At 35.5% G+C, this 16,434-nt stretch overlaps 1 protein-coding gene across 3 annotated transcripts in view; it reads left to right on the top strand.

The window, feature by feature from the left end:
- CACNA2D1 (calcium voltage-gated channel auxiliary subunit alpha2delta 1) overlaps positions 1-16,434 on the top strand; it is a 383,720-nt gene that overhangs the window by 273,538 nt on the left and 93,748 nt on the right. For all 3 annotated transcript variants that reach the window (XR_003527084.1, XM_027639551.1, XM_027639552.1), the window contains exons 8-10: positions 5,118-5,187; positions 6,028-6,078; positions 7,137-7,236. Coding sequence is in view for 2 of the 3 variants with exons in the window: in XM_027639551.1 (XP_027495352.1) it covers positions 5,118-5,187; positions 6,028-6,078; positions 7,137-7,236 (221 nt within the window). In the remaining variant the exon portion in view is untranslated. The remainder of the gene's footprint in view (positions 1-5,117; positions 5,188-6,027; positions 6,079-7,136; positions 7,237-16,434) is intronic.

Here is a 16,434-nt window from a genome sequence, read left to right as displayed (position 1 = left end):
GGTGCTGCTGCTACCCTGAAATTAAATTACTTCTTTCTGAGTAATAAGCTGAGGAATATCACATTTCTCAAATAGTCTGGGCTATCACATGTCTGGATGCAGTTTTTTTCACAGAAGTTCACTAAAAGATGAAAAGAAATAAGAAATTAAACTAGCGGCAAAGTATATGTTATAGCTTGTATCTTCACTCCATTTGAGGACGATTTTACTGAATCTGGCCCAGGAAATTGAATAGCCTATGGGTTTGATTGTTTTGATTATCCACATAAATGTTTATTTGGGAGATAGCAAGGTAAAATTCAACTTTAACAAATATTTTGTTGGCTAACCTGTTGGGATGTCACACCTGTTAAATGCTATATTGAGGTTAACTACCAAGTAACCCTCTGAGATGGAAAGCTAATGTGGCTTGAGTCAAAATAAGATGATGCTGTCTGGGATTTTATAATTGGCATTTGTTGCCTGTCTTACTATCAGCTTTACCCTCTTTTCCCAAGTGTATTAATAATGCAAAGGGATGTAAAGCTGTTAATAATTCATCTCTGCCTATCAGTTCCTCACACAGACATACCTAATCAGTAGAACAGGGCAGGACTTTTCAGGAAAGTTTCCCTTATGACGCTCACCTGTGCCTCTGGAATCATGTCATGCATTCAGAATGGGAGGTTGTAGCCAACAACCTTTCCTAACAAATACTTTCATTTAGGCTTTATCCTGTGGCAGTCTCTGTACTGCATGAATTGGTTCTGCTTGCAGTCAACAAAACTGAGGATTTCCACTCTATATGTGCAGAAATAAAGGAAAAGCATACCTTACTCTTACTTGAAATATAGCCAGTCCTTTATCTCCATAATGCAAACAGCAGAGGTGGGAAGGATATCAAATCCAATGAATAATTTATAAAGTATCAAATCTATCCACATGCCAAACAACAAAATCATCAAAGGGGAACATGACTAGAGCCTGATGTATGCACCAGAGAACCATGCAGTGTTGATATAGTTCAAAGATAGTCACATGCAATAATGAAACACGGAGGCAGATTTCTTGAAGATGTTGGTGAGCTGGGTCCCAAGGCATCTGATAAAAAAGTGTTAAAAAATAAGTTGTGTAAATAAAACTGTAACTGTCCAAATCCTTGATCTGTAATTTTAGTTTTTTAGCAAAAAATTTTAATAATATCTTTTGTGTATTTAATTTTACCTTCATCTTAGGCCATGTAATGACTTTTGTCAGTAAGATGTAAACCAGTTTCCCCAAATGTCTTTATAATATATGCTGTATATGGACCAAGGCAACACAATTTTTTTTCAGTGGTCTCCATCCCTTCTCATTATTTCTGCATAAAAATGTGTATTTGTTTTTGCATAGAAAGCATTTATCACCTTTGACCAAAAAAAAAAAAAAATTAAATAATCAATCAGGGAACATCAAATTTGATCAGTGGAGATCAAATATCATAAGGGAATTTCAGTTTCCTCTTAATAATCATTTCACTAATATCCATAAATACTCAAAATGTTACCAAAACCAGTGAATAGATTTGAGACCATTGAAAGCCATCTAAAATTAAAGGTGTTATTCCAGAGAGAGTCTAGGATGAATGAGTAGTTTAGTCATGTTAATTCTTGAGGTTGAAAAGGGAATTCAACACTTCTTTGGTGTGAATGAAATTTTAGGTACTAAGACCTGAGTCCTTATTTATGTTTAGCCATGCAGAGACTTTCTACTAGGTTATGCAAACTGTTGTAGAAACCGTTATAAATATCAATAGAAACAGTTTTCTCATTAAACCTTATGTGTCTTAATAAGTGTATGATCCACCACCCATTAATATCTGATCATAAATTTTTCAATCATGGAAACTCTGGTGTTTGTACTGAAAAAGAAGTAGAATTTAGCTGTTGTGTTCAGCACTGCATCTACCTCCCAAAACGAAAAACTGTGTTACCATTGAAAGTTATCTCCAAAAGGATTAAATAGGCTGCAAGTAGTGTGATGAGTGGTTTATTCACAGTTTATTTTGTGTATAATTGGAGTCTTGTCCAATTCCAATAGTTCTTGGCCTGGTTCTGGTGAATGTGTTCCCTTCTGTTGTGCTTTTTATCCTACTAATGTAGATGTAGCCAGAAGGGAACCATTCAGACCTTGTTGCAGTCCAGAATGTTAGTGAAAAGCTATGGTAGAACTAAGTGCAAGGCTTAGCAGTTCAAGTCTTAACAGAAGGAATTCCACTGAAAAACAATTTGGAAACATTTGTCTTCACATCCTTCATTTTAATCTGTTTCAACCAGAAGTTTTGAGAATCTTCTCCATATTTAAAAGGGAAAGAAAGAAAAGAAGTAATTTTTAAAAGTGTTGTTGTGATGTGTATTCCAGTTTAAAATAAAAAAAAAATCAACTTTTGTTGTACAAAGACTTTTGGTGATTTTGGAAATACTAGGGAAAGTTTCAGGCATTTCATATTTTATTATTTGATGTATTAGTTGGTGTTAATTTTATCTCTTCATGTTTCTGAAAGATTTGCCATGCGGTGATCTAAAAACCCCAGTTCTGAAGTGCTTTCTGACTAGACAAATGGCTTTGACTTTGAGGAAGTGATGTCAGGTGCTATAACATTAGCATGTGTTAGTAGGTCTCAAATTTTGTAGAAAAAAGGAGCTGAATTATTTCTCATAGTCTTCTTTTACACAGGTAAAATGTAGTCTTAACCTATATTTCTGTAAATTTTAGTTAAGCACAGAGAGTTTACTTAAAGAGTTTAAAATAGTATGTGAAGTTACACTATCATCTTCTTGAAGGTTATGATATCAGATAAATTTTAGCTAAATGTACCTATGATGGTTTTCAGTAGATAATTTATATTGGCTACAGGGACAATCTTACTTTGTGTGTCTTTAGAACACTGATTTAATTTAAAATGGTTAACCATACCAGTATCTACTGTCACAGTAGAATATGCTGATAGTGTTAGAAGGACCATTCTTCCACTCCTGCATTGAAATTCTCTGTGAACCACCATCCATCTGCTTTGGAGAATGCACTTAAGGAGTTGGACTTACCTTTCATATGAAAAAAGTGACTGTCGTAGCGTACCTGTCGGAGGCCTTGGTCCTGTGGGGTAAGAAAGACACGCGACACACACACACTAGGATGAAGAGACACACACTAGGATGAAGAGCCAGAGAGATGTCTGCTGGCTCAGGGCAGCAGGCAGCTTTTTATTCAGTTCTCCCACTTCTACTTTCACACACACACAACACAAACATATTCCCACAAAAACACCGAGGAATGCCGCACCTGCACTCAGCGAAACAGATTCAACGTTGTACTCCTTAAAATTCAAGGCTGTGTCCATGGGAACTATCCAGTTAGCTCCACTGCTCCCACGGAAAACAGCCCAACACTCCGTAACACTCCAAACCCCCCAAGCTTCAGCTGTGGGGCTGTGACTTCACCCCACAAGTGACATTGCCAGTGTAAATTGCATTTTATATGTTGTTTTGAAATAAATCCAGATCATACATTCAGATAATTCTCTGTTTATGAAGACTATCCAAGATACATGTCTATTGAGAGGGACAGATTTGGCATGGCATAGCCTTTTATTGGGTGTCACTGGAAAGACTGGAAGTTTTGGCAAAGATATAGCCAAATATACTGTTGGTCAGTATCTTGATTTATATTTGGTATTTTGCTTAAACCAATCATAATACAAGATGAAAGGAGTACATTGCATGCAGATTTTGCAAGTCTCAGGGAATGTTGTTGAAGGATGTGGTTTCAGATGGAATTCCTACAGATAGGATAACCTGGACAGACACAAAAAAATTGTCATCGAATATGTGCTAACCATGTGGGCTCATAAATACTGGTGAATTTAACCTGTGCATACCTACGTAATGTTACTTAAGTTAGAATTTTAACACATATCAGTCTTAAAAATTCAGTTTTCTAATTTCTGGAAATTTCAAATACTCTTCTGTTGTCAGGTCCCAAAGGAAAGGACCTGCCAGGTGGTCTAGTCTGGGATCACAGACAATACTGGTGTAGACTTTGAGGTTCTCCTGGTGTGCAACCATACACAGTGTTTTCTACGGCTGTTAAATGTGTACTGATAAATGTCCTGTGGGTTACACTTGACTTAAATGTCCTGGTAGGTGATGGGCCAACTGAGGGTTTGGTGACTTAGGAAAGGGTTCATTTTGTAATGTCAAAAATAGGCAGCTACTCAAAGCTGGTGGCTTCTTTTATATTTATGGGTAAAGATATCATTATTATTTCATTTTGTCTTTGATAAATGCTTTTTCAGGAAGAATCCTGGATCTGCTTATATCTTTCTCTATTTCTCAGACAGAAAAATTATTAGTGTCAGGAAATAGCTTTCCTAAGACCATTGGTGTACAGTGAGAGAACAAATTGCAGAACATTATCTCATTCCCTATAACTTTGCACATTTTTATTTGCATTCATCAAACTGTCAAGTGGTTTTGAAAGGCTCATTTTGTTTTTTCAGTAAGGAAAAAATTCCTGCCCTTGCTGAAAATCATGGTGAAGTCTAGATTAAACACCCGCAAAAGGTTATCAGTCATAGCATTTTCTTTACAGAGACACAAGCATGTATATCTCATTTTGCTTTCAGAAAATACGATACTTTCGTGTTACTTTTCTAATTTGATTTTTTAGGTAAACCTCTTGAGTCGGTGTACAATTTTTTAGGTGTATAAATGAACTTTAGCTTGGTACAGCATTATTGTATGCAATAATAATTACCTTAGAGGTTTTTTTAATTAAATATTTCTTTTAAAAAGTTATATTATATTCTGAAGTACTTCAGTCAAATTTCTGGTTCCATTGAAATCAGTGGTCAATTATAGTCAGTAGCTGTTTCTTCAGCACACTTGGCCCTTGAAGGTCTTTATATATACAGTTTTATTGCATTGTATTATATGATCATATATAAAGATATATAGATATTTCAGATTTTTTTTATCAATAGCAAATGTTGATATTTATGTAGTGCAAAATCTGTGATGTTGATTCATTATATTGTTGTAATTCAAATACTTGAGATGAAGTTTTTCATTTATTCCATACATTATTTTTTTTATTTTTAGCTTCCCCATGGGTAGATAAAAGCCGAACTCCTAACAAAATAGATCTGTATGATGTACGCAGAAGACCATGGTAAGCCTTCTTTTTAAAGGTTTGGTACATATATACATCACTTACTTTCTAGATATCACTGTAAAAACATTTTTTTTCTGTTTATTTATATCTGATACTCCCTACTTTTAGGTATTGTTATTTCCTTTTAAAAATTAGTTAATTCTTCTGAATAAACAATTTTCAAATCATATTCCTTGTTGTGCAATATCCACTGTAGTGCCTCCTACTGTTGCATTGTGTGGACCTTTTCATAACTATCAAATAGGTATAAGGCAATTAAAAACTTTTTATTTTTTTCCAAAATAAAATATAATTCAGAGTATTAGACTGAACCATTCTTCCAGACTTTTGCAAGTGTTTAAAAAATGTCTCAGTGGTTTAGACCAGTGATAAAATCACTAGATTAGTGAAAGACAGGAGAGCAGTGGGATTACTTCTCGTGATTTTTTTTCTGTAAGTCTCTCGAGACATGAAATATATTGGTACTTGGATGTAGTTGGATATATTTTTTTCAAAGGACTGAATATTTGTCCCTAAGCTGGGCTGAGTAATAATTCACGTGTCATCAAGATCTTTAGCTCTGAAATAGCATTCATTTTTTTCATTTTTAAACATCTGAAAACAGTGAATTTTGATCAGTGTATTCTACTTCCAGATTTCCCCAATGTGGTTTAGACTTTGATTTACTTAGAAGACACAGCAAGAGAGAAAACAACAGCACATGGTTTTTGTACTAGATACAACAGCAGGATTTTTTTGGTTCAGCCAGTTTGAGTTTAGAGATCACAGAGTGTCTTCCACAACTCACAAAAAATATATTTTGAAATTTGTCTCAATTATGTCATTTATTTATTTCAGGTATATCCAAGGAGCTGCATCTCCCAAAGACATGCTTATTTTAGTTGATGCGTAAGTGTTTAATATCCGAATATTGACATTAGATGGATAAAAGTACCTACATGTGTTGAACAAATCTCTGTGTACTGAAAAATAGAGAGGGGATTAAGAAGTCCTTATATGCAAGGTTCAAAACTCTTGGTATGAGCAAAATAAATACACAGTAAAAAATATTTCGAAAAGCCCAAACCAAACCTGAAAGTTGCTTTGGGTAGCTGGGACAAGGTAGCTGTTTTTTTTAATCTCTTCAATATTATTCTGCTTTCAACTTACTAATTAGAGAAATAATCAAGTGAATATTTCTCATGTGCACACCAAGATTTGTTGTAGAACACAAACCTAAAAACAAATTACTAGAAGCATTGCAGTAGATGCGATTGTGATTTTATGAGCCTGAAAGATAACATATGCAGACTTTGCATGTTTTACTATACATTTGGTTACTATAGAACATTACTAGAAAGTAAGCAAACAAATTAATGAAAGCTCTGTCTTTACATTGATGAGGTTTCCTTGGTGTAGCTAATGCTGAGGGACTGAAGGAAGCACTGAACCTGATGTCTCAGACTGCTTTATTCTGAAAAGCTTCTCAGTCAAAGAATTTGCATTTAATGCTTTCACATGTGGTGAAATGCTTTCATATCAGTAGTGAGTTTTATCAACACTTGTTATTTCTTCACTTCAGCTTAGGTTTTGCCTTGAATCAAACAAGCTGTCATTTGCACATCTAAAATCTAAGGCTGTAAATCTGTGTGTGGGAGTATAAAATATTTAGATAAGGCATTGGTAAACTTTCTCAGACTTCTTGAAAAGAAAGTGAGGAAATGATGTATCATTATAACTTCAACTAAACCACAGGACTGGGACTTCAAATGACAGTTTTGGACTTAATTTAGTAATTATTAATAGTGTATTAATACTAATGATGAGTTGGAGCATTCAAGAGCTAAACTGATAATTTTAGTGTGAAAGCTGATCAGAGTACTGGTGAGTGTTCTGTATTTTCTTTGTACCTTTTACATAACATTTATTAAATTCAGCTTTTTTATTATCTTGTGGATTTTTGTTAGGAGTGGGAGTGTCAGTGGATTGACATTGAAGCTGATCCGCACCTCGGTCATTGAGATGTTAGAGACGTTGTCTGACGATGACTTTGTGAATGTAGTTTCAGTGAGTATCTGTTCTTTCTACAAAATTTGCATTGTCAACAAAGCTATAAGCAAACTATTTTTAATCCTGGATGTGAGATACTTGAATGTTAAGCTGCAGAGAGACTTAAAATATATTGCAAAACATCACATTTGGATTTTTTTTTCTTATAAAGTAAAATGGGTGTCCTGGAATTGTTATTATATATACATTTCAGTGAAGGGCAAAAGTCATTTAAATAAACCTCTACATAGACAAATTCTCCTTTCCAGTATAGTACTATGGTCTCTATAACACATCTTTCATTAGATTGGTATATTCAAACTCTCTTGAAATAATTGATGATTTCCAAGTTTTCCACACAGCAGATATTCAGGTTGCTCATGTTGATTGATGTATGATGAGAGAAGATGTACAGCCATATATCTCACTTGCCAAAGAGGTGTTGCTGAGAAGTTCTACAGTTAGCAATTTGTTGGGTAGCAAAGCAATTTTTTCCCATAATAAGTAATAAAATAGAGTGTATGGGCAACTTTTCAGTTTTCAGGCTGATACCTTGGATGTCATGTCCTAGCCTCAGGCAAGGTTTTTTTATTTTTTATTAAACTGTTCAACTGTAGAGCTTTGATTCTAAGGATTTAGGATAGGAATGTTGACATATTCATAATGACAAGAGACAGCCTGAATGATGAGTAACTGGAATATTTTGGAGATAATTTTCAACTTCTGCAGTTGTATTGTAGCCAGCCTGAGGGAGAAAGACCTGAAATATAACTAAAAGAAATCGTTTTTAAAATCGCTTATTGCTTCGTTGTTTGCTGTCAGTCTAGCCAGGCCTTTCTCCAAGTACCAGACAAACCCTTAGTGTCAATAGTGTTTCCTTTGTTAAAGTTTTTAATAGTAGATTAGACCATTTTATTTAGTATAAATCGCAGTGAAAAAGATAGAAAAATGGGTTGTTTTATTATTGTTAAAGGAAATAAGCTTTTCTATAATGGTATTAGGGAGCTAAAATCTTGTTGTTAGGTTCAGTGATTTAAAAAACAAAAAACTTTTAATCCTAAGGTGATGGAAATTGATTACTATGTTCAGTGGAGCTGTGCCCCCTTTCACTGCTGGAAAATCTGGACCCCTACTACCCCTTGATTTATACAGTTTTCCAAACTCTCTCCTTACACTTTCTCCCAGATGACTAGAAATAGTGTATCTTAAAATCAAGCCTTTCTTGGGCTGTGAGTATTTTATTAGCTAAGGTTCGGTGTTATTCTAGTGAGGTCCCAAGGTTGGGATTTGTGTCAAAAAAGAACTGGAAATCCTTGAATATTTTCCACAGTACATTTTCCCACTGATTTGTAACTTAAATATATAAGGATCTTTTTTTATTTGAATGAACTTTAGAGGCTCACAGCAGATATTTGACGGTAGAACGGAAGAGTACATTTTGGTTGGGCTGTGTTCATCATCAGAGGAGGGCAACACTCACAGAAATGTACATAATAGAACATAGCATCTCTAAATCCTTATTTATAAAGTGCTGTTTGGTATTGTGCACTTATAATTTAAAAGTCTATATTAGATACTTTCAGTATTGTAATTCTTTTTGTATAATATTTTCATGTATTCAGATGATTTAAGAGTAGAATTGTGGTGGACACTGTGTTATGACACGTGCATATTTTATTTCTCTAACAGACAGGAAATCATATGCTATAGATAGGAAACAAGTGGTTGTACTGCTACAAAGCATTCTACAAGTGAGAAAATTGAATGCAGAAGTTTGGTCTTTTTAAAATTTATTTTTCTTTTTTTTAAAAAGGCTTTTACTTTAGTTTACTCAGGTTTTCCACCGTTCAACCAAAGCCTCGAAGTTAGCACTAGAGGTGCCACTGCTCAAGGAGGTGATGTATTATCAGTATTATTTGTTCTTAGGATTATTCACAAAAGCATGTACACAGGCCTAGCTTCTGTGAGGAATTAATCCACTGTAAAGTTGGTATTAGTTGCTGTACTCTCTGCACGTATATTGCTTTATTTTTATGTTTGATTTAAGTATCTTTACACCTGAAGTACAACAAGGCACTAGAACAATCACTATTCTGATCATTCAGTCAGATCTTTAAAAATTTCATACATGGCTTTTATTTAGGAAGTCTGAGATCTTTATTCAAATACTAAATTCAACATTTTATTATTTATTTTTTTCCCATTTATTCTTTTCTGTATACCTTTTTCAAAGAACTTGATAATTTATTAGGTTTAGGTACTGTGTTAAATGGCAGATGGTTCAGTAATTCTTGTTTAATTTTAAAATATCTTTTTATTTTTCCAAATGGTCTGAGGATCATCAAGAGATATGGTGTTACACAAAAGATCACTGGTCAGCAGTGGTGTTCCCCAGGGCTCAGTGTTGGGTCCAGTCCTGTTCAGTATCTTTGTCAGTGATCTGGATGAGGGGATCGAGTCCCCCTCAGTAAGTTTGCAGATGATGCCAGGTTATGTGGGAGTGTTGATCTGCTGAAGGTAGGAAGGCTGTGCGGAGGGATCTGGACAGGCTGGATTGATGTGCTGTGACCAATCATGTGAGGTTCAACCAGGCCAAGTGCTGGGTCCTGCGCTTTGGTCAATAACCCCGTGCAGTACTACAGAATAGGGGAAGAGTAGCTGGAAAGCTGCATAGAGGAAAAGGCCCTGGAGGTGCTTGTTGACAGTGGCTGAACAGTGGCTGCAAAGTTACCCGTGGCCAAGAAGGCCAGTGACATCCTTGCTTGTATCAGCAACAGTGTGGCCAGCAGGACAAGGGCAGAGGCTGTCCCCTGGTACTTAGCACTGCTGAGGTCACACCTTGAATCCTGTGTTCAGTTTTTTGCACCTCACTAAAAGAAGGACATGGAGGTGCTGGAACATGTCCAGAGAAGAGCAATGGAGCTGGTGAAGGGTCTGGAGCACAAGTCTCATGTAATGCTGCTGAGAGAACTGGGGTAGTTTAGCCTGGAGAAGAGGAGGCCTAAGGAGACATCACTCTCTACAACTACCTGAAAGGAAGGTGGAGAGCAGCCTCTTTTCATGAGTGACAAGCAACAGGACACAGGGAATGGCCTTCAAGTTGTACCAGGGAAGATTCAGGTTAGATATTAGGAAAAATTTCTTCTCTGGAAGTGTTGCCAACCCACAGAAGTGGTGGAATCACCATCCTGGAGGTTTTTAAAAGATGTACAGATGTGGCACTTAGGGACATAATTTAGTGGTGGACTTGGCAGTATTAGTATAACAGTTGGACTAGATAATCTTAGAGGTCTTCTCCAAACTAAATGATTCTATAAGTCTATGATCATAATTCACAGAATGTTCTGTAACAGAGAAGGTATGTCCAAAGTCCAACTCCAGTGCTTTCTTAGTAAATCCAAAACCCAAAAAATCAACTCAATTTTTTTTCTCAGTGAAATAAATGTAGATTTATTCAATATGCTTCTTGTTATTGCTTAAGAAAATTTTCTTCTGAAGCATCCTGCTATTAGACATGATTGGCTAAATAAAAAGTCCAAAAAGCTAAGTGAAAATGTTCAGTTAATACATTATTAGCAGATGGATATGTGAATGCTAGCACTATACTGGAAGTTATCTACAATTTTTCTTTCCCTTATGGGTCTTTTGGCCTAAAACATGACAGTTGTTTTATGGCTTGTTAGCTTTAATAACCATAGAGTCTTTAGTATGAGGTTTTGAGTTAACTACAGAGCTGTTTTACTGCTAACCTCTGCTGAGATGTTGTCCCACAAAGCCCATATGTATGATGATTCATGCCCACAACTGAAAGACATGGATTTAAGCTCATGCCAATCACTTCTTGAAAGTGACAGGATGATTTAATGAATCGTGCCTCGTATTTCAAGAAATCCTAGGGGGAAAAAGCTCAAAAGTAGATGTTTTAAAAACATTAGTTCTACTGATTGAACATAGTTCTTGCATTTATTTCCAGTGAAGAAAGGTTGAATGAACTATTAAGTCACATAAAGATAGCTAGGGGTTAACATGTCATGGTTTCCTCTGGGATTTGTATGTTTCTTATCTGAAGTGCTGTGCTTTGTTGCAGGTTGAAAACCTGCTGTTTGAAAGAGCTTAAATGTATGAGTAATACAGCTGTTTTCCCACTAATCCAGTTATAGGATTTGATAGCAGTGAGTGGTAGATGATAGGGGCAGCAATTCTGTCCCAGCACATTGTGATTTAGTGACTTGGTTTCAGATGTTGACACAGGGAGTGTAATTTGTTTGTGACTGTGGGTATTGTGCGGGAGAAATGTATTTCAAATCTGTAGAGGTATGGAAAACCACACAAAGGAAAAACCTCCCTTACAGCAGCAGATGTGTTAAAGGTCAGGAGCTGTAGCACTGTTTAAATTCACTTAGCCTTAGTAAAAACCCAAACTAGTATTTACTGTTTAGGAACTGGAAAATAAATGTCATGAGCATACAAGATAGAACAGAATCATACTCTGGGAAAATTGAAAGCTCATTTCCTGCTCTTGTGCAGTTCTACACATCGAGGAAAGGTGATAGAAAAAGCTATACACCCAGCCTATGAAATTATACTGGAGCATAAAAGCAATCTGTGAAAGATACATCCCTTTTCCCACTGATTTTTAATAGCAATTTTTCATGTAATTCTACAGCTCAATGGTTGCAAACCTGTTTACTTTGTCTGCCTTACTCCCAAGTTGGTACAATATTTATACCTTCCTAATTTAAATATTTAAATATGATAATAGAGGGAGGGCAAAAAAGTTCTGTAAAGGGTTCTCAGTTTGTCAAAGGGCTCCTTTCCCTTTCTGCTACATGTTCCACCATGTATTCTGCAATTCATATTGCACCTATATTCTCTTAAATACAGGGAAATATTCCTTCCTTATGGGACCTACTTTATTAAGATTGTTTAGAAAAATTAACAAGTATGCAATGGGCGGAAACTTCAACCTGAAGTCCTAGTAAAGGGAGGAGGATGCTAGATTTTGCAGCCAGGTAGCCTGTCATGCCTGTGTTATCTTTGATAGAAATTTTAGCTTTATGTGAATTGACTTTTGTTTAATTGCCAAAAACTTCCAGAATTTTACTGAAAAATAAAGTTGGTTTCCTTTATTAATTCAATTAATTCAATTTTCCTTTATTAATTCAATTAATTCCTTTATTAATTTAATGTAATGTTTTTAATGAACCTGAAATTAAATTGCGTACTTAAACAATATGACAGGTTTTTCCCTGTGTTTTTGAATTTTGACTCATAAAAAATCAGTGGTGTTTGGTGTTTTGTTTTCCCAAATTACATCACTGCTTGAGGGAGAAATTAAACATGATTATGGTATAAGTGGCACTGAAGTAGTTCTATTGGTGGATGCAGAGGAGATGAAAATGTCTCTGGCATGAAGGGGATTGCCAATGTACTTTTTCCCTTACTTTCTCGTTTTCATTAATGGACGATATTAAGAAGAAAATATGAAGATGCCTACCATCTTTTTTCATTATTTGATAAATAAAAAATAGATAGAGAATCAGATTCCCACTGCAATAAGCATGTCTGCATAAGCATTTCTCTTAGTGAGAGCATTTCAGATAAAAAATCACAGTAGCTCCAATTAAATATACAGTCTCCTCAGCATTATAGATGTGTGAGGCAGTAAAGAAATATATATTATTCCTTTTTTGTAGGAGATGTGGTTTGAGGTTTTTTCATAGCCAATGGAAAGCAACATAAAGACAAGTTTAGAGCTCTGTTGAGCTTCCTGATTCTCTAAACAGCAATCCATCTAATTGACCTTGCAGTTTCTCTTAAATTGAATGGCTCATTTGCAAGAAAAGGGGAAACAATGATAGCTGCAGAGAAGCACATCTTCGTAGGAATGTTCCTTAATGGAAAATCATTAGTGTTCCTTAATGGAAGGTCATTGTCTTGCATCTTCCCTGTTCAAGACCAAGTGAATTGAATGGGGTTTTTTCATACACCTATGTTTAATAAGCACTGTAGGTCCAAGGTTAAACAAAGCTCAGAGAAGTTATGATCAAAATCTAGTATTCACTTTCTGCAGTGCTAATAATTACAGGTCGAGTAAGGCAATGTGTCTATGGTAATATATGTATGGGAAATATATCTGGAGGACATGTTTAGCAAATGTAATGAAGATGAATATTTTGCAAATAACAATGGAAAAAGTTTGGAAATCGTGGAAATCCAGAGACTGTTAGGAAGTTAGAATATTTTCTTTTGTAATAGATTAATGAGAGTAGGAAGAATTATGGTAGTGTGGTGGTATGAAATAGTTCTCTGCCTGCAGCATTATGTTTCTTTTTACTTTTCCTTCAGAACAAAAGACAAGAAAGGAGTCAGTGAAGTTATGTTAAAGTATTTCATGTGGGGCTGGAGTTGAGAGGAAGATTAGGGTAGGGAGGATATTATATCAGTTGACTTTTTTGAAATGAGGTTGACTTCAGTGGGACTCTGATCCTCAGGAAAGCAAATTACACAGTTTGTTGTTAAGAAAAAGAAAAAGTAAAGGACCACTAAGAGTCAAACTTCTTTCAATCTTCATCTGACATGATGAACTAGAAATGCTTGTACCATTCAGTGACATGGCTAGAGACAATTTCCCATCTAAATAGAGTATGGATTGATGGTTCACTTTTCCTCCTGAGAGGCAAATTATGAGTATTTGAACTCAGATTTTGACTGTATGTCTCCTTTGTTTTGCCTGAATACTATTACATAAATGTGGAACATATCACTAATTTAATATGAAAAGGATTGGATCAGATTTTACAAAAAAATATTGTAGGTGTCTTCTCTGAGGACTGAAAGTGGTTTTCAGTTGATTGCTTTTTTCTTAAAAACATCTCACAGACCTGAGAAGGTGGTTTTGAGACATACTTTCAAACTCACAGAATTTGACCTTTTTTTGTCTGTTCCAAGGTACAGAAATAAATAATCTAATAACTAATTTGATCACAGATGAGAAGTGCTGTCACTGGGGAAACCCATGTAGCCATGGGATTTCAAAAATGTGAGATAAAACCACTCCAAGAACCACTAGTTGAAGCCAAATAATTTGAATGGCACATAAGTAGTTAATATGCCTCAAAAAATTGCAAGGAAAGATTCCTGTTGTCTTCATATCAATATATAATGCCTTTCTGGAAGATGCATTTTAAGCAAACATCTACAAGTAAATGTAATCATTACAGTTTATTTTAGAAGTATCTGGGGGAAATTTAATAACCAGTGATATATGGGTGTGAGACAGAATGCAAGAGGTCAGATTAGGGTGTCTCATTGCCCCTCTTAGCCTTAAATCAAGAATACCTAAAGATTTTGGCTTGTTGGTTGATTTCTTTTCTTTTTGTTTTGTCCTACTGACTTAAATGTTTATCCCAAGTAGTTGTTCATCACTCACCTTAGTTACTAATGGGCTGGAAAGTACTTCATCATTCTTGTAGGATACAAATATGTTAGCCTTCATCTTTGTAAACGGAGAATATATACCAAGTAGTTATTTTTCTTTTCTTAATACTTAACAGTTTAGCCATGTCTATCTAGCAACAGAAGCGTTCAGTAGTTAGGCTTTCTCTTATTCCTAGTGTACATAAAAATTTCTTGTTAACTGCAGTTTAACCAGCCCTACAATATTGTCTGTGCAATAGGACAGAACAGCAAAGACTTACATAATGAGGACAAATACAACATAGTCTATGATAAAGAGGTGAAAATGAACTGTTACTTTTCTGTCCCAATGATACTACTCCCTATGGTACTTGCTTACATTTTTCTTTAATATGTCACTTTAAATAATATGTCAATGTGTAAAACCAGTATAACAAAATAACAACAGTGATATTAGTGCAGGATCAAATCTTCTCACTCTGAAAATTACAGCTAGCACCACAACCATCTCCAGAAGCCAAGTTGTCATGTTCAGCTCAGAACTGTGTTCAAGCTACGAAGCCTTTGTAAATGCAGCCAGCCAGATCCCACACAGAAGCTACTCATGTTTGTATTCAAAGACTGTCTGGCCATACTTGATCTATAACTGCAGAATTTAGAAAGAAAGCACGTTTCAACAATTTTTTCTTGATTTCTCATTTAAACAGAACCTTACATAGCTATACATAAACTTAAGAAACCTTTAGAAGATGAAGTTATTTTTCTTTTAGAATTACAAAATAATAACTAAGCCATCTGAATTTAGGAATTTGTTTGTTTATACATATATTCTTTTTCCTGTCAGGGGAAAGAATATCATGCTCGATTCAACAGCTCAAGAGAGTTGAGGCTGCTGCAGCTCCATGCCTCAGATCCAAACAAATGTATCCCCCGTGGGCACATACACTTGGGGCCCATGTATATGCACATATATACATAACTTATATTCACATATATATATATATGCATACTGGTCCATCCCACAGATAACACAAACAAATGCAGAGCATTCATGTAAACACAGGCAGCACCAACAACCTCATCCTGCCATTTTCTCTGACTGAGCTGAATGGACGTCACAGGCACAAGTGCAGGATAGAAAGTCCCTCGCACAGGAAAGGAAGCAGAAATGGAGTTTAATAAGAAGGCAGAACAGTTTTGAAGAGATGCAGAAGGCGACCAGAAAAAAAACCCAACCAATAAACTATTTACATGAGACCAACAATTTTCCCCCTTAAACCTCTGTTTTACCCTGCTCATTCCTTTCCAAATCACCTAAATCCATCCCTTTCCTCACCGTCTTTTTTCCCTTAAATATTCCATACTAAGTCCTGTGCAAACCTGAAATGCACTTTACAGTATTAAATGTAACTTTAGTTTACCATGGAAGGAAAATGTTCAAAATCTATGTAAGAGAGAAAAAAGACATGGAAAGATTTGGAAAAGAAATAGAGCAAATCTTAAAACAAGATCTGTTTCATTTTAGATCTGTCACAAAGCGTTAATGCTAGGGAATAGAGTGCTTGAGTGCATGAAGAGCCAAAGGGAATGAAAATTAGAAGCTCAGATTCTGCATTAGGATGTCAGGAGCAGGGATGTTGCTGGAAACCACACATTTATTACTGTACAGTATAGCTGACAGTTCCAGATGACTAGAAAAGTCACCTCCATTCCTACTTGGAGGGATTGCTTTGGGCATCAATACAGATTTTTATTGTCTCCTCTTATAGCTGTCAAATGTCATGGAGTCAGACTTCT

The sequence above is a fragment of the Corapipo altera genome, unplaced genomic scaffold (genome assembly GCF_003945725.1).
Source record: "Corapipo altera isolate COAL_440 unplaced genomic scaffold, ASM394572v1 1b, whole genome shotgun sequence".
NCBI lineage: Eukaryota > Metazoa > Chordata > Aves > Passeriformes > Pipridae > Corapipo > Corapipo altera.
This window is presented reverse-complemented; position numbering and strand designations above follow the sequence as displayed.